The sequence below is a fragment of the Callorhinus ursinus genome, unplaced genomic scaffold, assembly GCF_003265705.2.
Source record: "Callorhinus ursinus isolate GAN/ISIS: 27379988/994484 unplaced genomic scaffold, GSC_fseal_2.0 scaffold41, whole genome shotgun sequence".
Lineage (NCBI taxonomy): Eukaryota > Metazoa > Chordata > Mammalia > Carnivora > Otariidae > Callorhinus > Callorhinus ursinus.
In genome coordinates this window covers 4,767,175-4,792,247 of record NW_027397103.1, presented here as the reverse complement: position 1 = coordinate 4,792,247, position 25,073 = coordinate 4,767,175, and the positions used below count along the sequence as shown (strand labels likewise).

At 48.7% G+C, this 25,073-nt stretch overlaps 1 protein-coding gene across 2 annotated transcripts in view; it reads right to left on the bottom strand.

The window, feature by feature from the left end:
• Nucleotides 1-25,073, bottom strand: part of NOS1 (nitric oxide synthase 1) — a 102,808-nt gene that overhangs the window by 66,493 nt on the left and 11,242 nt on the right. For both annotated transcript variants that reach the window (XM_073881035.1, XM_073881036.1), the window contains exon 2: nucleotides 11,947-13,090. In XM_073881035.1, coding sequence (XP_073737136.1) covers nucleotides 11,947-12,668 — 722 coding nt within the window. In that variant the 5' untranslated portion in view covers nucleotides 12,669-13,090. The remainder of the gene's footprint in view (nucleotides 1-11,946; nucleotides 13,091-25,073) is intronic.

The following is a 25,073-nucleotide window of genomic DNA, read 5'->3' as shown; positions in this document are numbered from 1 at the left end:
CATCACTATCATCACCACCACCACCACCATCATCACCACCATCACCACCACCACCACCATCATCACCATCACCAGCATCACCACCAACATCACTATCATCACCATCACCATCACCACCATCACCAAGATCACCATCATCACCACTGCCACCACCACCACCATCACCCTCACCATGCAAACTTCCATTGCTGTCACCACCACTGCCACCATCATTCTCGTGATCATCACCATGCAGCCTCTCCTCATCAGCATAACCATCACGATCACCATCACCATGGCCATAATCACTCTCATCATTACCATCATCACTTTCCTTACGTCATCCTATTCATCATCATCACCATCACTACGAGGATCACCATCCTCCTCCACTGTCGCCATCATTAGCATCTTCATTATTATAATCATAATCCTCATAATCATCATCAGACAAGGAGACTGAGGCTCAGAGAGGTTAATTCACTAGCCTAAGTCACACAGCTACGGACAGTGGAGTTGGGATTCAAACCCAGACTTGTTCCTGACTCTAAATGCTGACTTCTTAACTGCAAAGCTTTCCTGGCTCTCTGCTCTTGAACTCAGATTCAGGAGGAGACAATCTCAGTTAGGTTCCACCACCTGGTTATCCTCTAAGATGGAGGGAGGTCATGGCTGTGATGGAACTGACTCTGCCTCAAAATCCAGACCTTCTGACCAGCCCCGCCTCACCTCTGTCCTTCCTCCCTCTGAGCTCTGCCCTCCTGCTTCGTGACAACGGGCCTCTTTTTAACCCTCCCATCCACTTTTACTCTGACTATAGCATCTGTCTGTTCCCCAGCTTTGGGCACCGCGGCTTGCTCTGGGGTCCCTCCTGGTTTCAGTCTCAGGTGTCGAGGTTGACCCTTACCTAGTCCTCTGTTCTAACTTTCCCAGCTTTAGGGATTTATAATACCGGTCCCATCATTTCCCCTGACCCCTAGTTTGGTGCTGATAGTCATTTGGGATCACTCGGAAGTCAGGGCTCCAGCTCTGAGGGCATGGCCCTGAGTGGCCCCTCTGGCTGCTCCCTCGGGGCCAGCTAGACCTCCCTCCCTGCTGTGTCAAAGCGCTGGTGGCCTGCGTCAGAGCCACCTCCACTCTTCTGCGTGGAGAGTTCTGCAATTGTCAGAGGGAACATTCTGTTTTACCCTCTTGAAAATGTCACCAAAACACACAGGGAGTGGTTCTTGATGACAGCCATTTCGCAAGCCAATGGTTTCCCTACGTGGGGTAAACAGAGGGATTGTCTGTGAGATGGCTGCCCTAAATGCCACTCAGCTCCCTCTCGGCTCTGAAATGCCTGATCCTATGATATCACATGACTACAAATGGGGATTCAGCAGAGGTGAGGTGTTCGAGCGTCTGTAACATACCAGGTGCTGACACAGAAGTGACTTCATTGACTCTCAAAAGATATTAAAAGCCCTATTTTACAGATGCAAAAACTGAGCCCGGAGGGGTTATGTAAGTTTCCCAGGGTCCCACAGTAAGCACAGAGAAGGGCTGGGATTTGAAACTAGGTCTGATTGATGCTTGGCCCAGATCTTTCCTTTTTTAAACAGAGACAGGAAAAAGTAGTTACTCTAAGCCAGAGGCTAAAGAGCAAGTAATCCAACATCTCTTGCTGAACGAGGCCAGTTTGCAAAAATTACGGGGAACAATTACCTAGGCAACTCCGAAATGGCTCACATGGCCTGTCTGTTGTGAATCTTCAGGGAGAGCTGTTTTTATCCTCTCCCCCCCTCCTTTTTTAAGAGCCTTTAACACCTCTGTTTAAATAATGCATCTGAAGTGTTTTGTCAACACAAACTTATTTAAGAGTCCTGTGTGATGAGCTAAATATAAAGAATATATTTAATAGGGGACCAGGGGGAACATCCAGGTTGAGCTAATTTGCTTCCGTTCACCCAGGAGCAAAATCAGAAGTAGATTTCAGTAGATTCCTAGCTCCCAGTCTGACAGTGATAATCAGCTTTGAGGGAAATATCTGGCTTATTGCCGCCAATTTGCTCACCCTGGGATCTAGCTGCTTGATGGGTTCCTATGGGCAGGGTAGCTTGCTGGTTAAGAGTGTGGGCTATGGGCTGGGTGGCATTGGGTTCAACTCTTGGCTCTGCTGGTTATAAGCTGTGCCAACCTTGGATATCTTGGATACTCATGCTTTCTGAATCTCCATTTATTCATCTCTAAAGCAGGGTTAGTAATATTTAGTTCATGGGGTTGCAGCAATGGTTAAATGAGGTAAAGTTTATAGCCCTTAGCTGTGTGGCACCTGCTGTTCCTCTTACTACTGTGTTTATGGGCTGATCAGACAAGACAGAAACAGAAAAAGGAAAAATGCTGGTTCTGTATGAAACAGCCAAGATTGCTCTAAGCCAACATGGTCTAGTAGAAGTTTGTGTGATGATGGGAACATCCTATATCTATGTTGTCCAATTTTATAGCCACTGGTTCCATGTGGCAATTGAGTACTTGAAATGTGCCCACGGTCAATGAGAAGCCGAATCCGAAGTTTTGTCTAATTTTAATTAAGTATAAGTAGCCAAATGTGGCTGGTGGTTATAGCACTGGACAGTGCCCCTCAAAGCCTTAATGTCTCCGAAGGCTGGGAAATGAAGGCGTACACAGCTCTTAGCCAAGAAAAAGCACGTTCTCTGGGGGCTGGAGGGCACAGGCAGGGATACTCAGACCCTTTCGGAGATGTCATGTCATGTTCACAGCGCACAGGACTTGGGGATTTCTCTGCTTCCCTTCCAGACTCCCACCACCCATCATTCTCAGCCCTGATCTTCACTCTTCCCTCCTCCCGGGGAGCACCCTGTTGTCCGCACCTACCTTTATCCCTGACCTCCCTGGGATGCCCCTTCATCTTCCCTCTGCTGGGAACCAACTCCTACTCGACCTTCAACACCCACTTCACACCCCTCCTCTCCTGGGGGTTAAACGAGGTCATGTGTGTAAATGCCTAACACATAGAACTAATTAAATATGTGTGTCTTCATTAACTTCATTAACTAATTGAAGCTCAGAGAGATTAGGTAACTTGTCAAAGGTCACACCACCAATGAGTAGTGAAGAAAGCCTGAAAAAGCCTGAAAGTCAGATGTTTCCTTCTTGTTGTTCCCCTAGCTGAGAGTCACTGAGAACAGGGCTTAAGGGGGTGGTGGAGGAGACATTTGGTTGAACCTCATACTGGTGAAGACCGTCAAATTTAGATATTGATCTTTCCCTCCAAATGAAGTAGAGGTGTTGAATGTGTTTATCTGTTGAATGAGAACCTGGTCACTTTCATGTATCATTTCTTCATTTAAATAAACATACTGGGAGCCCATAGATGGAGGTGGATAGGGTCTGTCTTGACTTCTTAGAAGCCTGGAGGGTGACTCTCCTTTGTCAGTACTCATGAATGTTGGTCCTGCCCAGCTGCCTGGAGTGGTTTCAGTTTAGATCAGGGTTTCTCAACCTGGAACTATTGATATTTTGAGAGCTGGATCATTTTTTGTTGCGGGGGGCTGTCCTGGACACTGTAGGATGTTTAGCAGCATCCCTGGTCTCTACCCATTAGATGCCAATAACACCCTTCTCCCCTCCACAGTGCCTGCCAGTTGTGACAATTCAGAATGTCTCCAGACATTGCCCAATGTCCCTTTGGGGAGGAAACAAAATGTACTCCTCCTTAGTGAGAAGCTCTGGCTTAGGTGTGGCCGAAGACCCCGATCTCATGCCTCTTCCACTGTCTCGCCCATCCTTGCTCTATGCCCATCTCTATGTCTACAAGGATTTACTCACTAGTTGCCCCTTGTTCTCAGATGGGATTGAAGAACCCACCTTCACTATATGGCTTCTACCTCTTCTCAGGCATCCTCAGCCCCCTTGGATAGGCCACCCTCCAGTGGGCTTGCCTTCTAGGTAGACCAGGATCCCCAGAGCCATTGTGTGGTCATGTTTGGCAGTTCTCACACTTTGGGGGGCATCAGAATCAACTGAGGGGCCTGTTAAAATCCCCCCGAACTTGCCCCCTAGAGAGTCTGAAGTAGTGGGTCTGGGGGGGGAACCCTGGAATTTGCATTGTCAAAAGCACCCCACATGGTCCACAGACTTCCTTGAAGACTCATCCTCCTGGGAGGGCTCTGGGCCTGACTCTAGCAGTGAACAGCAAGGCTCCTTCCTGGTTAGAAATGTCAATGTCCCCCCAGCTCCTTCTCTTCTTTCCCCTCCTGAGGCCAAGCATGGAGCTCTACCTTCCACTTGGCAAGCATTTTCCAAGCTTTTTGGCAAGGACTAAACTAAAGCCCCTTTTCTTCCATTTCGCTAGTGGGACAATCATACCCAAGCTAACAGTCAGTTCGGCATCTCTAGACGTTCTGAAAACCTTTGCTAGCTCCTTCCAACTGAGGCTTCCTGGGGGCCAAGCCTTGGACTCTCAGGCAGGGGGTGTGGGGGTCCTGGGCCAACTCCACAGGAGGTTTGCACAGTTGCTGGTCAGCCCAGTGCTGGCCACCAACCAACTGCGAGTACCCAGGATGGGGAGCAGGTGGCCCAGGCCTGTGTGTAGGGCACAGTTGGGAGGTAGGGGCCGCCTGCTCCGCCCCAACCAGGCAAGGAGGCCACTGAGGAGCAGCTTGATCCTGGCAGGAAGCCTGCTGCATCTCTCCTCAGACACCATACTATGCCCTGACCCCCCTTCTCATCCCCGTCCATCCTCCACCTGGTCTTGGATGTTGGGAGCTAAGTTAAAGCAGGAAGACTTGAGGGGCTTGGAAAAATGAGTCTGGGGGTCTCTGCAAAGCTCTGTTTTAGATCTCATCGTGCTGGAGTAGGGGAAGATGACCAAAGAGAAAAGCAGGCTCTTGAGAGCTGAAATTTTACCGCAATGCTCTAGCTGAGAGGTGAGGTGAGGGCCTCTGGGCTCGGCAACAATCAGGACTGTAATTGTTCACATCACAAAAACTGGGCAGGACCCTCAAACTCCAGTGTTTACAGCATCCAGGCTGAGCGGATTGGCTGATTTTGGATCCTGGGGAAGTGGAGAGCCCATGCTAGGCCCCGCCCAGCTCCCCGAGGCTGGCTGTCTCCCCACGAATAGACTTGGTGCTAATAGCTCTTCTGATATTCTCTTTATTTTTGAGAGGCTGGAAATCGGTTTTATTGCGAAACCTCTTGATTTCTCTATTTTGCCACAAAATCATTTTTCAGAAAGCTCTGTAGGCCTCCTAATAAGACTCGTAGGAGACCTGGGTGTGATCCTCAATCCCCAGTTTGTGACCTGTGACCTAAAGGGATGTTTGAGCTCCTCCCCCTGGAATGATGTTCTGGAGAGGTCGAATGGAGCAGTATACCTTTGGGGTACTGGTCAGTTGCCTGGCCTGTGATGAGCATGCTCACTATTGACCTTAAGGAGGAACCTGAATGGTAGTTCTGGAAGGAATCTTAGGGCTTATCTGGTCCACATACTATTTCTACAGATGGGGAAGCTGAGGCCCAGAGAGGTCTAGGGGCTTTCCTAAAATATGTAGCTGGTGAGTGGCAAAGGAGAGACTAGAAGTAAGGTCACTGAACCCAGTCCAGTGAGACCTCATAGTAATGGCCATTCCAGGAGCTGGCCATAGTATTGCTCCCTGGGGCTTGTTGGATGTGTGTGGTGGGATGAAAATGGCCCCCAGAGACATCAAGCCTTAACCCCTGGAACCCATGTATGTTATGTTATCTTATGTAGAAAGAGGGTCTTTGCAGGGGTGATGAAGTTAAGGATCTTGAAAATGGGGAGATTATCTTGGATTAAGTGGGTGGGCCCTAAATGCCATCACATGGGTCCTTATAAGAAGGAAGCAGAGGGAGATCTGCCATAAGAGAGGAAGGCCTTGTGACCCCGGAAGCAGGATGCTGCATGCTGGCTTTGAAGGGGCAGGAAGGGGCCACCAGCCAAGAAAGGCAAGGAATGCAGCTCTAGCAGCTGCAAAAGGTAAGGAAACAGATTCACCTCTAGAGCCTCCAGACCCAAGACCTCCAGAGCTGTAAGAGAATAAATATGCGTTGTTCTAGGCCACCACATTTGTGGTCTTTGTTATTGCAGCAAGGGGCAGGGGAGACTGAGACAGTGAGTATTTGGTGGCGGGGGCAGGGATGGTGTGGGGGCGGGGGATTAGTGGCCCGGCCCACGTGTGTGATGTCACTGCCTAGCTCTTTATTCCGACTCACTATGCTCACGTCCCACAGACCTTCTTTCCGTTCCTTGAACATCCCAACCTTGTTCCTGCCTCAGGGCCTTTGCTCCTGTTGTGCCTTCTGCCAGGAATGCCCTTCCCTAGATTTCACATGGTTCGCACCTTCTGGCCTCAGTATAGATGTTGCCTCTTTAGGGAGGCCTTCTCTGACTCTCTGATCCAAATTTTTTTTTTTTTTTTTTTTTTACCTAACCCCAAGCCATGTTTCTTCAAATCACTATTTCATTTCTTTCATGCATGTGTCACTATTTAAAACGACTGCCTGAGTCTACCTGTTTATTATTCATTTCTTGCCTATGACTCCATAATGGCAGAGGCTCATCAGTGGATCTCCAGTTCCGAGGACAGTATCTGGGGCAGAATAGATGCTCAGTAGATATTTGTTGAATGAAAGATGGTGACAAGTCCCCTGGTTACAGGCCGTCTGGGGCGAGCGGGTGGCTGGGTGGGCTTATTGCATAGCTCTTCCCCAGAATGAGGGGCTGGGAGCCCATCTGACAAAATGGTGGGGACACAGATGGGAGAGGGAAAAGCAAGAGTAACAACTCTATAAATAGGGCTTCTCTCCCTTCCCCAGGAAAGGATGGACTGGGGAAGCCCCTCGTGTTCAAATGGTCAGGGTGAGAATGAAAACTCCCACTGACATTCAGCGTGAAGGCGGTTGTTGGAGTCAATGCCAACAGAGTGGATCAAAGTCATGAGTCAAGTGCAGCCAGAGAGGGGCTCCTTCGCTGCAGACCGTCCCGGAGTCAATGCTCTCATTGGTTGGTCTGAGATCCGTTCTCCAGGGGTGCTATCTCTCATATCTCTCTCCCTTCCAGACTGAGAAAATACTCCAAGGTCCTCAGCAACTTGACGGCTAGTGGTCAAGTACAGGGTGGCCAACAGTGCTATCTATGCTAGTAGCAGCCAAGAGCTTGGGCTCGAGGTCAAGTCCTGGCTTTGTCTCTTGCAAGTTATGTGACCTGGAACAAGTGACTGCACCTCTCTGAGCCTTGGTTTGCTTATTAGGAAAACGGGGTGCTATGAGGAGCAAAGGAATTCATCAATGTCAAGACCTTTGCATGGGGCCGGGCCCACATGGAGTGCTCAGTACATGTTGACCCGCATCATGATCATAAAACACAGGCTTGTCACAGAAGACCTCCTCTCCCCAATTAAGCTCATTCTCTAGGGTGGCAATTGACTTCTGTGCCTCCAACCACATTCTCTTGCTTGGTTTCTCTTTAACTGTAGATGCCCACGGAGAGACTTCTAGGTAGAAGCAAGACAGCACCCTGTGGCCAGTGCTGTGTGACTCTGGGCAAACTGCTCCACCTCTCGGAGTTTCAGTTTTCTTGTCGATAAGGGGGCCCAAACCACACAGCCCACTTAGGAAGCGGAATTCACCCCAGCTCTGAAGACACGGCTGTTGGGAAGGTACTCTGTAAGTACCCGAGTACCCTGTAGGTGGAAGGGAAGTGATCACAGTGCAGGGCGAGGCTGACCGGCTGGTCCAGATGGATGCTGGACCAGGGACGTTGGCCTCTTTAGAACCCTCCTTCAGGGCAGCAAGCTGAACAACCTGGATATCCTCTGACACGCAGCATTTTAAAGTGACCGCTCCCAAGGGGAGAAGGTCCCAGAAGCCCCCAGATTTCCCTTCCTTACACACCCCACGTGCTGCCACCACCCGCCAGGTCCACCTTCCCCCTGGGATCCAGGGTGAGGCTGCGTCTAGACTAACCATCATGTCTCCCCCCAGCGAAGGGCCAGCACCCCCAAACAACAGGACCAGGGATGCCCCGAGAGGGAAAGGAACTAGATGAAGCAGGAGAATAGGTCTGTGTCCAAGAGGAAAGAGGGAAGAAAGGAAACGAGGCCAAGAGAACAGGAAAGTCAAGGGCACTGCTGAAAACCAGGAATGGCCCCAGCCTCTGCTTGGCCCCCCAGAAGCCAGAGACTGCTGCCTGTGACCAGGATGTGGGGCTCCAGGTCTGGTGGGCGGCCAGCCTCACCGTCACCTGGCCATCCAGAAGCCAGCTCCGACCCCCACCCCAAAAACGACATCCTTTAGTGCCCGGGACAAACCCACACTAGGAAGAAGGGGCCTGGCTGCCACGCAACTTTTGGACATCCACCTAGATCCAACGTAAGCTGAGATTCCTGAGCCAAGATCCCAATTTGGTCTTACATATAAATGTGGCTTTAAGATACACCGAATTTTCCCTTCTTGCAACCACTGGGTAAAGACAGGACATCGTTTTACTGGGAGTCCGGTCACCACTGTGGAAAATCACATCATCACATCAGTAAGGCGACACTGCTGGTGGTGTCTGAGCTGCCAAAACAACATGCTTGTGTCAAATCTGCATTTGACACTTGTGTGCGGGCTAATTCTACCTGCAGGGGCGGATATCTGAGCACTGATATATTACATTATAGCTTCTGTTACTATAAGTTACTTTCTTTCTTTTAAAGATTTACTTATTTGAGAGAGAGAGAGAGAGAGAGCACACAGGGGGTTGGGGCAGAGGGAGAGGGAGAGAGAAACCCAAGCAGACTTCCCGCTGATCATGGAGCCTGACGCGGGACTCGATCCCACGACCCTGAGATCATGACCTGAGCCGAAACCAAGAGTCGGACGCCCAAGTGACTATGCCACCCAGGCGTACCTACTGTAAATTACTTTTATTCTTGGTCTCCTTTATTTTATAGTTAGGGCATTATATTTATTAACAAATGTAAAGCGTGAGTAGGTTATATGATCCATGAATTAGCTCCTGGTTAGTAAAGGGGGCATTTAAAAATATTTGTTAAAGTGGTGGAGGGTGGGGTGGGTTCTGGGTCCAGCACAGGTGTGAGTGATTGAGCCAGGGGAATACGCACTAGTATTGAATACTCATCCTTAGAACTGTTTCCCTCAGCAGGGGTCATGGAGCCCTGGACTTGCCCTGAGTCACTTTCTTCCAAACGGCACCTCCTCCAAAGCAGTGTTTTCTGCTCCTTTTGGTCACTGGAGGGGAGGTTGTGATGGATGAGGGCAGGTTGAGAGCTCAGGTGCAGCCTCCCAATTTGGGAAAACAGGTATGCTGGAGGAGATCCCATGTCAGACCAGCGTGCCATCCCCCCTCCTCGGGGAAATGAAGGCTGCTTTTCTGAGTTGGTGTTTGGAGAGGCCCCTCAGGCCTGGTGGATAAGAGGGCTCCTGTTCAAGTCCTTCATATTTCATGACCTCCCCCAAGCCTAGTGTCCTGCGCTGGGCTTGTGTGTGCTGCCTGCCCTGTCAGTTGGGAGAGGGTCATCCTGGCTTCTGGGAGGGAGAGGGACCTGCTGGGGACTTTTCCATATCACACAGGGAGATTCAGGCTCCTGGGTCTGGGGTAGGGCTGAAATAAAGCCCCAGGGAATTCCAACGCTCCTGACCCCATGCCCGCCCCCCGCCCAGCTGAGAATCAGAACCAAGTGTATGGAACACTAGATCCAGCCCCTAGCAGGGAATGCCACTCTTACTCAGGGTCCTGCTGCAATTCCTGGGAGAAGGGCTGTTGAGGAAGGGGTTATGCCCAGGAATCTTTGAAGGAAGGCACTTCTGGTGTCTCCCGGAAAACCAGACCAGTGATTCAATCTGGACTCGACAACGGCTTTAGGATTTAAAGCCACTGAATGAGACTTGGAGGTTGTTGGCTTCCCAGAAGCTACGTCAAGACTGTCATCTCTACGGTGGCGCTGCGGTAGGGAGCCCTGGGAGGTGGCAGCCCCCCGAGGACTGGGTTCTTGCCTGGAGTGGGGGTCTCCATGCTAGTTGTGGGTGAACTGTGCCCCAATCTCCGCAAGCCAGGACAGCCCCGAGGACCCATCCTGGCCTCCAGCTCCAGAAAGGAAGGTCAGGACGATAGGGGCTCCCAGCCACTTGCTCCACCAAGAGGGTCACACCATGTCCTGGGTAATGGGGCCAAAACTCTCTGTCTCCTGCAGAGATGGGACCAAAAGCATGGGGGACACTCCAAGCTGCCCCCAGGAATGCGCAGAAGACAGAAGGGAGCAGGTTGGGGGACAGGAGCTCAAGGGGGAGCAGGGGACCTCTGGGGGCTTCTGACACAGGCTCATCTTCCCTCTTGGGGTCTTGCTGGAATCGGCTTGGTTTTTGCCCAGGTGTGATAAGTTAGAAAAGCTCCAGGAAGCAATGGCGGGCTGAGGTGGGGTGCCACAGACTGAGCTCCGCCCCCCTCAAAGTGCAGTTTGGGGGCTGACTCATCAGGAAAGAAGACTGGAACCCGGGCAGTTCCTCCACCACATCAGGCACACTCCTACCTCAGGACCTTGGCACCTGCCATTCCCTCTGCCTGGAATGTCCCTCCTCCATAAAGCTTTGAGGCGCCCTTCTTCCTCTTCCTCCGGGTCTTCCAATGTCACCTTCCTTGAGACCTGTCCAGCCTCTCTCTCTCTAAAATTCACCCTCCCCAATACTTCCTGACCCTTTCCCTGTTCCATTTATCTCCTTAGCACATATCACTGATGGCCTACATATTTTAACATCTTTATCTCATTTATTCTTCGTCTTCTCCACTACACCATAAGCTCCCCGAGGTCAAGGGGCTTGTCTATTTCATTCACTCACAAGGCCAGAGGGTTTGTCTGTTCCATTCATTGCTTCATCCCTGGTGCCCAGAGCACTGTCTGGCCACAGTAGGTCTTCAATGAACATTTGTTGAATGCATCAGTGCAGGGGCTTGGAGAGGTGCTTTAATCCAGGTCCCTGAGGGATATCATGGAGACCTCTAAAGGCTCTCCAGACACTCAGGGGTCCTTGGGGAGGACCTTGGGGTTGGGAAATCTTGGCCTGGGTTTCCGGGTGGCCCCACACCTGAGCCTCCTCTGTGGTGGGGGGTGGATAAGAAGTAGGGGCTGTAGGGTTAGTGCTAATCTAAGATGAGAGCAGAAGGGGGCAGAGAGAAACTTCCCTCCCTCTCATATCTCTGGACCCACTGTTCTCTGACCCCCTAGCCCAGCTGCCAATTCCTCCCCAAAGAAGGAGTTAGAATCACCCACTGTATCGCCTGCTCTTTTCCTCTCCAGAATCAGAAAATGCCAATCTGGCAAATGCAGAGGGGCCGGGACCCAGGTCTTCATGTTCTAGCTTTAGCTCCTATATAATATGAGTAAGACCACTGTTTTGGGGGACCTGGGGCCAGTTCTCTACTTTGATTCCAGTCCCTTCCTAAAGGAAGGGACTTCCTTGCTCCCAAGCGGCTGTCACAGGGAGACAGCTGGTTTAGGCTGAGGGTTACCCAGGCCTCAGCTCATCCCCGCTCTCTTTCCGGGACCCTGGCACTCACCCTATGCCAAGGCTACCATGGACACGCGCCTCTCGCTTCCTGGACGACTTGGGAGAGCCCCCTTCCCTCTGAGCCTCAGTCTTCTGCCCCGTGAATTGTAGATCCCAAAAGTACCCACCTTGAGGGGTTGCTGGAAGACACGACATCAGCTACCCTGACTCTTAGCTCTGGGTCTCATGGCTAGAGATACAGGCTAGAAGTGATGCCCACTCCGTTCTTACAATTGCAGGTTTAAGGGAAAGAGGCAAGAGTGGTCGAGTGGATGTGACTGTGTGTGTCTGGAACAGCTCAGGGTGTCTCCTGGGTCTGGTACAGAGCTGCAGAACATGTCTGCACATAGCACATATATGCACGCACGCACGCACGCACGCATCTGTAGAACTTACCTGTCTACCTGGACTTCCGCATCCTTTGTCTCTGCCTTGGAAGGTCCCCCTCCATTGATCCCTTTGCTCTCACTGGTGAGAAGGCTCAGCACAGGCTCTATCTCTTTGAGCAGTTCACTGTTCTGGCTGTCCTGGAGAGCCACCCCAGTGCTTTTCTTGGTAGGGTCCTGGCCGAGGGGTCTGCGAGCCAGGCTGTTGGTATTTGAGAGTGAGCTGGCTCCCTGCCCACTGTCTTGGGCATGCTGGGGCCCATTGCCAGGCCCTGGGGCCCCATCCACTGGCGGTGTGTGCTCTTTGCTGGCCGATGACTGGTGAGACAGATCGACAGCCGTGGTGGGGGGACCCAGGGGCCGTGTCACCCGGATGGTCTTGGGGGTCCCATCCCCAGTGAAGGTGGTCTCCAGGTGAGTGGTGAAGCCCTCAGGGCCCCTCAGAATGAGGACCACGTGGGTCTCAGAGGCGATGCCCCTGAGCACCTCCAGGGCACTGTCATAGCTCAGGTCCACCAAGGGCTGGCCGTTGACCGCGAGGATGATGTCGCCGGCCTGGATGAGGCCGCTCTGCTCCGCGGCACCCCCTCGGATCAGGTCGGAGATGATCACGGGTGGCTTGCTCACCCGCTCCTTCACCAGGAAGCCCAGGCCCCCAACCTTGCGCTTGAAGAGGCGGACAGAAATGACGTTGGGTTGGATCTGCTGAACACTGAACACCTGATTCTCCATGATGTCTAGTATCCAGGGGTCCGAAGACTTAAAATATGTCAGGCCAAGCTGATTTCACCAGGAGGAGCCAGGCTTCACGCCGAGCTGAGAGGAAGAGCTGGGGGCTGGGGCCTCGGGGAGTCTCAAGAATGAGCTGTTCTTGGGTTCGTCTTCTCCGTCTTTGACGTCAACTCGGCGTCACCCACTCACTGCCATCCGGCCATTGGTGGCATGATTTCACGCGTCTGCCTTCCTCCTTGTTCTCTCTAGGAAGTGATGGTCGATCAGGCAGACGTCAGGAGAAGCCGTGGGACGTGTCCCTAAGCAACAGGTCAGGCCGACTGGGGAGGAGAAGTGTCTGGTGGATGTGTCTAGATGTGTCTCGAGATGACGCAAGCTCCTGTGCACTATTCTCTGGGCATCACCAGCTCATCAGGCCTGTGCTGGAGAGAAGGAACAAGGGAGGGGGTGAAGTTCCAAAAGAGAGATTGATGTGGATTGCCCAATACCACCTTCCAAAGCAAGGTGGGAAATGCAGCCAACTGAGAAGTCTAGCCACAAGACCCTGGATTTTGGAAGCCAACCTCGAAATGAAATCCTTCCTCCTCGAGGGGAGGGGGTACCTTCCCCATTAGCTGCAAATTGCCTGGTTTCATCTCCCATGATCAAAGACCCCCGAGACCAAAGGTCTCCCTGGGGAAACCACCGATAGCCTAGAAATCAAATGGCAAGAAGCACAGTCTCATCTCTTATCTCTCCCATCTTGAGAAGCCACTGTTTCAACTTGTCACGCGGCCTTTGGCTCTCTGTGTCTTACAAACATTTTCCATTCACATGTCAGGAGCTCAGCCAGCACAGATCTTTGGGCTCTCTGTCCTGGCCACTCCCAAAGTCCCCACAACAGACTCACTGGAAGGGGAATGCCTCCAAGGGTGTCCTTTCTGACCATTTTTGTAACTATCGACTAGTTCCAGGCCCCAAAGGACTGATTTGGCCACATTACAAACCATTATAAAGCCAATGTGGTGTATTAAATATCAAAGACATGGGTCCACACAAAACTTTAGAGAACATCTGTACTCCATAGACTGCCTGCAACCGTAATGGGGAAACATTAAGAAGAGTGGACTGTGTACCCCCAGGGTTATCATAAGCACACAACAAGTGCTCGATGAGTATTTGCTGAATGAAGAAAAATCCCAAAATATTAAACATAGCAGACACTTATTGAACAAGTACGCTCTTAATGTATGCATGTATGTGTGTGTATACACACATGCACACACATATATAAATATATATATTTGCCTTTGATCCTCATGGTTACTCTTCAATAGATGAGAAGCCTGGGAAGGGGTTTAGTTAGTTGTCCAAAGTCATGTAGAAATGACAGCGAAGAGAGGTTTTGAGCTCAGGTCTGCCCCACTCTTGAGCCCAAGCTTTTAAACTTCCACTCCAGTTGGAAAAACTTCATATTCTGGTTATTTTCTCAACTCCCGCTGGCTCCCCCAGGCCTGGAGAAATGGGGTATGGTTGGGGTGCCAAGGGGCAACAGGGGGCCCAGCTGGGGATGTTGTGGTCCAGGTGAGGCATATACACGTGTGGGATGAACACAGCGGGCAGCTATGGACGTGTGTCCCATGTGACTGACTTGGAGCAGGTGATCTGTGGGTTGTGGGTGGAGTGGGGGCAGGTGGGAGGCAGCAGAGAACCCCTCCATCTTGCTCTAACCCCCCTGTTCAAGTCCAGGGTCCAGCTCTATCCTGAACACCCTTCCCTGCCTGCATCCTCACCATGCTTAGCGCAAGGAGGGAGCCCCCATCTGCCACTACTAACAAAGTGACACTCACTCCCTCATTTCCCTTTTAGCGAACTCCCGGGGTCATCCGGGGGCTGAGGCAGCTGACAAGCTCCTGCTGCCTCTGTGAGCAGGAGATGGGTGCAGACATCCCCCAAGAAAGAGGTGTCACTTCCTGGATCCCCTCAAGGCGGGGTGGTTAGTAAGTGAGCCTCCCCCTTTTGCAGCTTGCATTATGTAACTCCGCCAGCCCCTCTGTGTGGGTGAAGGAATAATGAATACCCAGGCCCAGCCCGGCCTGCCTTCTCCATCTGGCGTCACTGGGTATGAGTGTTTCTCTCTGCGTATTCATGCATTGCCCTCATGCTGTGTCATTTCTCTGCTGTGTGTGTGAGCGTGTGTGGCCCGTGTGTCGGCCAGCTGAGTGTCTTTCAGCATCTTGCTGCTGGGGTTCCGGTTTGCGGAGAAAACCATCCAGAACCCCTGTGTCTTTCCTCAGTGGGGAGGATTGGTCCTCCCCTGACCCCTTTGCTTCCTTATCACTCCCCAAGCCCCATTTCTTCTGGGTACCGAACCCAGGATATTCTGTTGTTTAGGGGGAGGCAGAGATAGCTGGGACCTCTAGATCTCTCTTGAGTGTCCAAGTCTGGCAGTGGACTCCATTCTTTTTTTTTTTTTTTTAAAGATTTTATTTATTTATTTGACACACAGAGAGAGCGAGAGAGCGAGAGAGCACAAGCAGGGGGAGCAGCAGGCAGAGGGAGAAGCAGGCTTCCTGCATGAGCAGGGAGCCCGATGTGGGGCTCGATCCCAGGACCCTGGGATCATGACCTGAGCTGAAGGCAGTGGTTTAACCAACTGAGCCACCCAGGCGCCCCTGGACTCCATTCTTTAATTAAAGAACGGACTTGCAGGTGAGCTTTTGGGAAGGCAAGGCTTCCAAGGGCTTTCCTTCCACTTCTGGCTTGGGCCAGACCCTAAAAAGGACAGAGCCCGGGCTTGGCTGAAGAAAAAAGAAAAAGAATAAAGTGATCCACAAGCCTTCCTAGCCATGCTCAGCTTTTCCTCTTTCTCAGTTGGTTTTCAAATCAGGAAGGGCTGTTGGCTGGTGCTTGGGAAGTTGGGGTCTGTTTCTCACACTTTGGCCTTAGGCAACTTGATCTTTGGAAGGAACTGGAAGGAGGCTGGGCTTGGGAGAAGCAGGGATATTCAGTGTCTGCTGAGAGAAAGAGAGAAAAAGAGAGAGAGAGAGAGAGAGGCAGAGAGAGAGAAAGAGAGAGATACAAGCCCTGTGCCTCAGCCAATGGATTCTGAGCACTCACCAGGGTCCACCTTGATCCTAATAACAATCCCACAACACTCTGTCTCCCTCCTTTTCCTCTGTGGAGCACATCCTCATGTGCTGCCATATTTTTATCCTCACTCTCACCAAGGTCAGGTTTGAATATCCCCATTTTACAGACGAATAAATTAAGCTGCTATAGGAAACCCATTTGTCCCAGCTTGTGAATGTCCAGTGTCCAGGAGGCTCCTGGGTCAATGGGGGTGGCTGGTGACCCTTCTGCCCCAGGGAAGATTTTAAAGGCCCCTTCTGGCTCTGTCTGTGTGCTTCCAGGTGAGTTCTTTATTTTCCTGGAACTTCCATTTCTTTATCTGTAAAACGGGGTTGTTAAGCAGTGACCACTTCCCTGGGTAACCAGAAGGATTAATTAAAATGGTGGACGCACGGTACTCAGCAACCTCACACAGCAAATGCCCAGAAGAAAGAGCTTCCTGTTATTGTTATATAATACGTAATGATTTGGGCTTCCTGGCTTTTAATTTTAATTTTCTGCACCACCCTAGTTTTGCCAAAGGTAATTGATGTGCCATCTCGAGGGGGCCCTTTGCTGGAAATCTGGCGGAATCTGGCACTGGTCGTGGCACGGGGCTCTGAATATAGGGAGCCGGGTGCTGGGCGGCACGTCCTGCCAAGCCAGCCTCTGCCCTTTGGAGCTGTGATTTTAAACAAATCACATACGTGCACGCCAGTGTACATACCATGGAAACAATACTTGGACCCGGGCCTCGTTCGAGTAGTTCAGCGGTTTTGGGTGTATTTATCTCATTTACCTTGCTGCGAGGAAATGAGCGGCTGACTTTCAGGACAGCTGCTAGCGACAAGGAGGGAGCCAAAAGAGGCCAGCGTCTGCTACCATCTCACCCTGCGACCTTGGGCAAGCCACTCCCCATTCTGGGCTGCAACCAGAGCAGTGGGGACGGCAGCCTGTCTCTAGCAACAGAGAGTTTCCTGTGTGCTAAGCATGGCGCTGAGCCCTCTGCATGGGTGCCTTATTTGATCCTGGAAGAGACTGTATGGAGAAGCTCCTAGCCCCACATTACCCATGGATGAGGTGAGTGGGGTTCAGAGAAGTGAACCCGGGGAGCAACCTTGGGGTCTAGTGAGCGGATTCTGAGCACTCACTGGGGCCAATCCCAATCCTAATACCAACCCCACAACATGCCTCATTTCTCTTCCTCCCCAAAGCACATCCTCACCGGCTGCCATATTTTTCATCCTCACTCTGATCAGGGTGACGGTGGATTGTCCCCATTTTACAGATGGTGAGATTAAGCTGCTATATAAGACCTACTTGGCTTGGGCTTGTCCTTGACCTTCCATTTTTAGCACTGAAAGTCAGAGGACATTAGGATGAAGGGGAGCTCTTGAGATCATCCAACCCAACTTCTATTCAAAAATGAGGAAACAGAGGCCTGGAGGAGCCAGGGGTTCGTTCAACGTGGATCAGCGACAGGTGCGGGTGTCTAGGACTATGCTTTCCAGTGGGGCAGCGGCTAGCCACGTGCGGCCATTGAAACCCCTGAACTGGGGCTGGTTCCGCTGAGATCTGCGGTAAGAGCAAAACACACATTGGGTTTCAAAGGCTAGTTTGAAAAAAAAAAAAAAAGAACATAAAATAGCTCAACAATTTTTCAATATTGGTTACATGTTGAACTGATAATGTTTTGGATATAGTGGGTTAAACAAAATTGTCATGAAAGTTAATGTCACCTGTGGCTTTTTTACTCTTTTTTAAAAAAGTGACTACTATACAGTTAAAAATCACACATGTGGACCGCATTGTATTGCCATTGCGCAGTGTAGGTCTAGAGTCTGACCTCCTCTCTGTCTCCCACTGTCCCTTAGGCCCCCTTGAGAATCTACTGGTCACTTCACCAGGCAGAAGATAATTCTTCTTTCCTAAGAAACCAGAAAAATTACACAGAGGGTTAGCAAAGATCTTGCCACTTTTGAGGTTGACCTCTGAGAACGGGTACGATGGGGACTGGGGGTAGTGGGGAGAGAATCCACCTACAGCTATGTGAAGAGAGAGGTAATAGTAGGATGTCACCTGGGCTAAGAGTAGAGTGTACAACTTCCCATTGTCCAAAGTCATTTGAAGTCTAATCCACTTATACAACGACTGTTTTGTTAAAAAGAATGAGGCAGATTCTACTCAGAGGTATGAAATGAGCTCCAAGATATAAAGATACATGTAAATTCTGCACGTGTAAATGCAGAGAATATTCTGGAAGGAATAGATATCATCGGTTGCAACTGACAAGGACTATTAGAAGTCAGAAATAGGAGGGAGACATACTTTGCACTGTCTACCTTATTTTTCTATTTGAATGTCATTTAAATTATGTTTTTAATTACATGTATATTATCTTTTAAATGAACAACACTGACGGAAAAAACAACACCCAGCCTATGAACTCCTGGGTGTTTTCCGTTTGCACACTCACTAAATCTCTGATGGAGTTACAGCTCTGTTTCGCATCTTCCTCCAATCTTATTTAAAGACAAATCCCAAGTCTCCCTGTCTTAAAAACAAAACAAAATACCTCCACCCTCCACACAAACAAAAGACCCACACCGTAACCCAACTGTGCTCTTTAAAAAACAACAAAACATGACAAAGCAACCAACTTCCTTACATTCCTGAACTGCTAATTTGCAGCCTTTCCCCAGAGAGAACACCACCCGGGAATCAAGCTGACGTGCTTTCTCCCACACTGGCAAGTCATAGCTACAAACCCGCCAACCTCTGCAAACCAGGGGGGTAAGTTGGCATTCTGTGTCTTGGGGATCCCAGACGCGGGGGGCACCCTGGCCCCACGGGGTACCCCAGACATGTAACTCTCCCAGTTTCACGGCTACGGTTTGCAGATGATGACCTTTATCTTCCCAGATCTAATGCTCACACCTCAAGAGCTTAAGTCAGAGTGAGCAGGATGAGTATTCACGGGTGTTTCCAGTTTGGTAGTACACCTTGTCATGAGACTTCAGGAAACCCTCGCTCTCTCACACTGCTGCTTTGTAGTACCTCTTTGAATGGCAATTTGACAGTATCTACCCTACAATTTAAAATACACAGATCTTTATCCTGGCAATTCAACTTTTAGGACTTTCTCCTGCAGATAAATTGGAAGGAACATCCTTACACACAGAAATACACGTGACCCTTCGTTGCAGAGTTGTTCAGAATATCAACAGATTAAATAAACAATGGCACATCCATACAATGGACTCCTGTGCAGGCATTAAATAAGGGGGGGGGGAATTAGATCTTAAAGGACCAATGGGGAATGATCTTCAAAATACGCTGTTTAAATTTTAAAAGATGGAGAGCACAGGTGTACAAATATAGTTACATATCCATCCTAGGTATTCATCCATGCTTTCATATAAGTTTGGAGATGTCCTGAATATCTCTGGAAAAACATCTAAGATACTGGTGCTTTCTTCTGGGAAAGGGGGCCGGAAGGCTACGGGTAGGATGGGAGGAAAGCTTACTTTTTATTGTATATTCTTTGCGTGTGTGTGTGTGTTCCTTTGTAATGCTTATTTATTCATCTTTTACTATGTTTTTGTATCATATATTAAAAAAAAGAGCCCAGTCTTTGAAGTCAGACTGTCTCAAATGGGTACTCTAGCTTCTCCACTTGGCTTTGTGATGGTGGGCAAGTTGCTTAACTGCTCTGAGTCATCGTTCCTGCATCTATAAAATGTGGATGATAACAGCATCTCTTCGGAGAGTCTGTGAAGATGGAATAATAGTTAATATTTTCTCAGTTCTTACAATATGCCACACACTACACAATAAGTGCTCAGCAGATGAACCCTCTTCCCACTACTATTACTAATAATTATCATACAAGCAGCCATTATTCTATCGGGTCTTCTATGCTATGACGTGGACATATGTTGCTTAAAGCACTCTGTGCTGAAGAACCAAGAGAAAGCTGTGGACCCACAGATTCGTCTTACTTTTCAGTGGAGTGGGTGCCTGTCCCCGAGTCCTCAGAACACCAAAGGAGTGGGATTTGGTGTGCTGGAGCATGCAACTCAAGAGAGACAGCCAGAAACTCAGACCCTAGACCTTGGGGGGGGCGGTGAGACACCACCTCTGCGGTGGGACAGGGATGTCATGGGTCTAGTCCATCATCAGTAGAGAGCTACAGGGCTGTTGTCCCCATGTTGGAACAGATCTGGGGAATTATGGAGTCTTCATTTTATCTTCATTTTGCAACTCATTTTTATGAGTGAGTTCAGCCGGCTGGAGAGCACTATATCCATCATATAGACAGAACACTCCAGGGTTTGGGGCTAAGGTAATTAAATTCTTTCCATCACCCCTCAGTGGTACAAAAATCCCCAGAGATGCACCTCTCTTCCCCCCACCCAGACATACTCCATTGCTGGGTGTGTCATGAGGCGGTCAAAGGCATGAGTGTTAGAGCCAAAAGACAAGGAAGGGCTTGTGACCCACTTCTATTACTTATTGGCCTCAGATTCGTCATCTGTCAAATGGGAACAATGATGGTTTCTACCTTAAAGGCAGAAACCAATATATTACATGGGATAATTAAGTGGGAGTACATTTGATGGGATAATCTACGTAAAGCATGTGGCACCGCTAAACTACTCTTTTTAAAGTCGCTTTAGACTGCACCTCAAGGAAAATGAATGATCTCAGGTCAGATATGTGAACATCATCATAGCCAAGAGGATGGCCTCATTACTGTAAAAATGAAACACGACCAGTGGTCTCTGAAACACTTCTTAGGAATCGTTGCAAAAAGACAGTGCATATTTCATATCCCCAATTAATCTTCCCCTCGTTTCCTCTTTCTTCCTCTCCTCCCCTCCCTTTTTCCCCTTCCTCTTCCTCTCGTCCTTCCTTTTTTTCCCATTCACACCATCCATTTGCTCATTGTGAACACTTATACAGCTTCCACCTGGGCCAGCAAGGAGCTGGGCGCTGTAAATGCAGAGATGGATAAGACAGACAGCTTCCCTGCCCTCAGAGCTTACCGCCTCAGGGGGACAGAAAAGGGGAGGGTAGAGAGAGATATTAGTGACAAGTGGGGGTAGAACAAAGTGGAAACACAGGGTGTTAACAGGGGCATGGACAGGACGCCTAACAGTCTGGGTTGTGGTGGTCAGGGAAGGCTTCCTGGAGGAAAAGTCAGAATATAGAGTTAGTCAGATTGAAGGGATGGATGGTGGGAGGGAGGGGTGGAGGAGAGAAGGCACTGAGAAGGGAGAGAACAGACATTTGAGCCACTCCCCTGTGCCCTCTCCACTGTGGCAGGAGAAGCCAGTGTCTCATAAAGCCAGAGAGGTCTTCAGAAGCTGGATCATGCAGCTCTCTTGAGAGCCCAGTTAAAGATTTTGGACTTTATTCTTACAGTGATGACCAGCACTGAAGAGTTTTGAGGACAGAAGTTCTGTGGTCAGATTTAGATTTTAGAAGGATCACCCTGGCTGCTGCCTGGAAAATGGAGGTGGGGGCGCGGGGAGGCAAGGCTGGCCATGGGGAGCCCAGTTAGGAGGCTGCTGCAGGCCAGAGATGAGAAAGGACAGTGGTTAGCATCGTGAAGGGAGGAACTAGGGATGCGGGTAGGTTTAAGAGATATTTAGGAGCCTGGGTCAACAGAATGTGGTGACTGAGCGGGTGGAGGGGGCAAAGGAAAAAGGTGCTCATGGTGACTTCCCAGCTTCTGGCTTCTACAGGTAGATGGATCTTGATGCCATTTCCTGGCTAAGAGAGCATAGCAGGACAGGGCAAAAAAAAAAAAAAAAAAAAAAAAAAAAGGATAAGAACGAATGAAACTAATTTGATAAAACTGTCCTTCCTGAGTAGTAATAAATAATTTAACTGTGGTCTAGTATACTGCAAGAGTCAACATTTCCTGGTATCATTATTTCCATAATTTTGAGAATGAAGGGGGGTTACAGAAAATATGCACTTGATTTGGCTCACTCCCCAGCCATTTGATTTTGGGCAAGTCATTAAACACTGTGAATGTCAATTTCTTTTTGCGAAATTGGAAAGGTAATAACAACCACTTCCAAGGTTTTTGTGAAGATTCAATAAGACAGGTGCTGTAAAGAGCACTCTGTAAACTGTGAATGTCAACTGTCGTAGCAATGTTGAGTCTTTATTTCAAGGAGGACATCAAGAATGGTACCCTTCAGATTGCCACTCAGTGTTAACTTGAGACTCAACCAAATTTCTCATCTCATGCCTGGCATCCTTGGGTGTCCCTGATGCAGGGAAGCCAGGTTAGGCAAAAGGTGCCCATGGAAGGAAAAAAGAAGTAAGAATGGTTATTTTATGGGAGGAGTGATAATATCTGCTCCTTTAAGTTGAAAGTTCCCTGCAAATAGATCACAGCATCCACGTAGGTCTGAATCAGTTACAAATGAATTTCAGTGAAGAGAGAATACATTAAATGGGAAACACAAACGACAATGTTGAGAATGACACCGCATATGTCAGATAGATCAGTAAAAACAATAAATGTAAATGGGTTAAACTTGAGTAAAAGATCAAGACTCTCAGATTGACTAAATGCATTTGCAGCTGCTCTATATTAGCATGGATATGGGGACAAGGGCAAAGGACAGGTGGAAAAATAGTTCACCAAGGCAGGTATGGATTTGATGTACATTTGCAGAGGCAGCATAGGTCTGCTTTGATTTGAAAGATATAATTCACTCTCTTCTTAAAATATGTTAGCACTTGGTAAGCACAAAATAAATATTTGTTGAATAAATGATCAGCTATCCACAGCAATTTCTTTCATTGAAATTTTTTCATTGAATTTTTATTAATTAGGTTGAACTATTAAATTAGCAGGTTTGCAAATGATCAAATTCACCATTGTCTTATAGTTCAACCTAATATTTTAAACATTTATATATGTAAACACTGCACTGAACTATCTAATTTCATCCTTGCAACAACTATATGAAGGACATGATTGTATTATTCCCATTTTACTGATGTTGAAACTGAGGCTCAAAGAGGTTAATTATATCATAGAAGTTTATCCAGCTACTGTCAATGATGGGGATTCAAACCAAGTGTGTCTGAGCTCAAAGTCTTTGCTTTTTATTTTTTACTTACCGAACTCTTTTATTAGCTCCAGTAAATTTTAGTCTCAGATTTTCTAAGCAGATAATTGATATCACCTACAAATAATGACAGCCAAAGTTTTTGCTGTTGCCACTTTTCAAATATTACTATGTATGTTTATTTCAGTTGGCCTGATCACCACTTATAATGTTAGTAATTGGTGGCTGAAATGGACAGTAGGGTTTTCTATTTCAATTGTTCACACTATGGAGTCTATGGACCCTTGGCAGGGCTCGGGGATTCCTGACAATCCTGGAATTGTGTGCACAATTTTTGCGTGTGTGCATATGCATGTTTAGATGGGGAGATAGTCCATAATGTGATTTTCTAAGCACTCCATAACTCAGGAAGCAACCTTACATTTTACAGATGAGAAGTTCGAGGCTTACAGATAGGGAAGGATTTGCCAAAGGTTCTTAGAGACGGAGTCAGAGCTAGGATCCAGGTCTCCTGTATTTCTTCTCAAACTCAAGTTACAGGCTCATGTTCCTTGCTTCCTCCATGAAATTTGGAAATTTATTCAGGGTCCTATATTTGATGGTAATGCTAATCTCATGGTGTGAGGTGAAGCTTTCTTGGTAGATGCCTTTCATGTCTGTTATACTGTTTCTTGATTATTCAAAATAAGCCCAAGCAGTCCAGTATCTCCTTATCCTGCCCTTCCTAATGAACCTCCTCCAATTATTAGCTGCCTATCCAGGATTGATAACAGGGGATGTGAAGACACCATGACAGGTGATGGGAGGGGAAAATCATCACAAAAGCTGGCATGCAATGCCAGGATTTTCAGGCATCCTAGAGCCCTGTAGGGATCCACAGACCCCATACTAGTTGCTTGTCAAAGTAAATATTTAAAAGGTCAAATTCATAATTAGGATAAAAACCTGATTATGCTTATTTAGAATTGATTAACAGAGCCATAAATATCAATGCAGTTTTTAAAATAAAAGATAAAATAAGAATAAGGATCATAGTATCAGAGACCCCAGCCACAACTCCTTCATTTGCTCAGCTTTTACTGAGTAATGACTTTGTTCCAAAACCATATCATCCTAAATGAACTATGACATTGTATGCTCCTTGAAGACAGGGATCATGGTTTTCTGGTTTACTGTTGTGCCCTCGGTGCACAGCAAGGTGCCCAGTGGAGAGTGGGCACGAGTGGAGAACTGGAGCATCCATGCCACATCCAGAGCACCATTCTGGCTGGTGGTTGCCATGCAGGAAGGCAGGGTTGGTATCAGCTCACCTGCTGTCGAGGAGCTGCAGGGAGGTGATAACACGGCCTATTACAAATCAAAGAACAAATAAATGAGACCTCACATATTTGGGTAAGAACACCTGGATTCAGAAAAAGGAGAGGCAAAGAGGAAGGGTCTCAGTGTAGTTTGTAAAATCACCAGTGATGGACATGGTCTAGGGCCTGCTATACACGGTGTGGTCCACGGACCAGCAGTCATCAGCTGAGAGCTGGTTAGGAATGCAGAGCCTCAGGCCCCACCCCAGTCCTGTGAATTCGACTCTGCATTTTCAGAAGACCCCCAGGTGACTGGTGTGCACATTATGGCTTGGGAAACATTGGTCCAGTTTGCCTCTAAATGTTTGTGTTACTTTTTTTTGCAGTCCCATGAAGCTTCAAGGGAGCAATAATATTAGGCTGAACCGAGTAAAATTGCAGATCTCCAACTATTTCGTGACCTACAAAAATGGCCATCACAAATGAAATTTCACTACATGAAACCATTCTGTGCAAAAGGGCTTTAGACCCGGGATATCACTTGCTTCAAAAAGTCCTAGGTTAGATGCTACAAACAAGAACCCGTAGGCACGACACATGAGTTTCATTTGGTCAACACAGCTAAAAACATTTTTTTTTTCCAAATTGGGTACCACCATGTAAAAACTGGAAATTTCACGTGAAATGCAAATTCCTGGTTTTCTTGGAACACTGGAAGGAGCACAAGGACTGGGTATGTACTCCTGAATGTCAGCAAACATCTGGAGTGGGTGCTGGCGCCCCCCTGAGATAGGGCATGGGCTCTCCAGTTCCCCTGGGCCCCCATGCAGCCCCCCTCACTCATGTGTTTCCTGCCAGGCGCCTGCAGGTATTTATTTGCCTGTGGGACCCCTGTTCCGTAGTGAGTTTTAAAGGAAAAC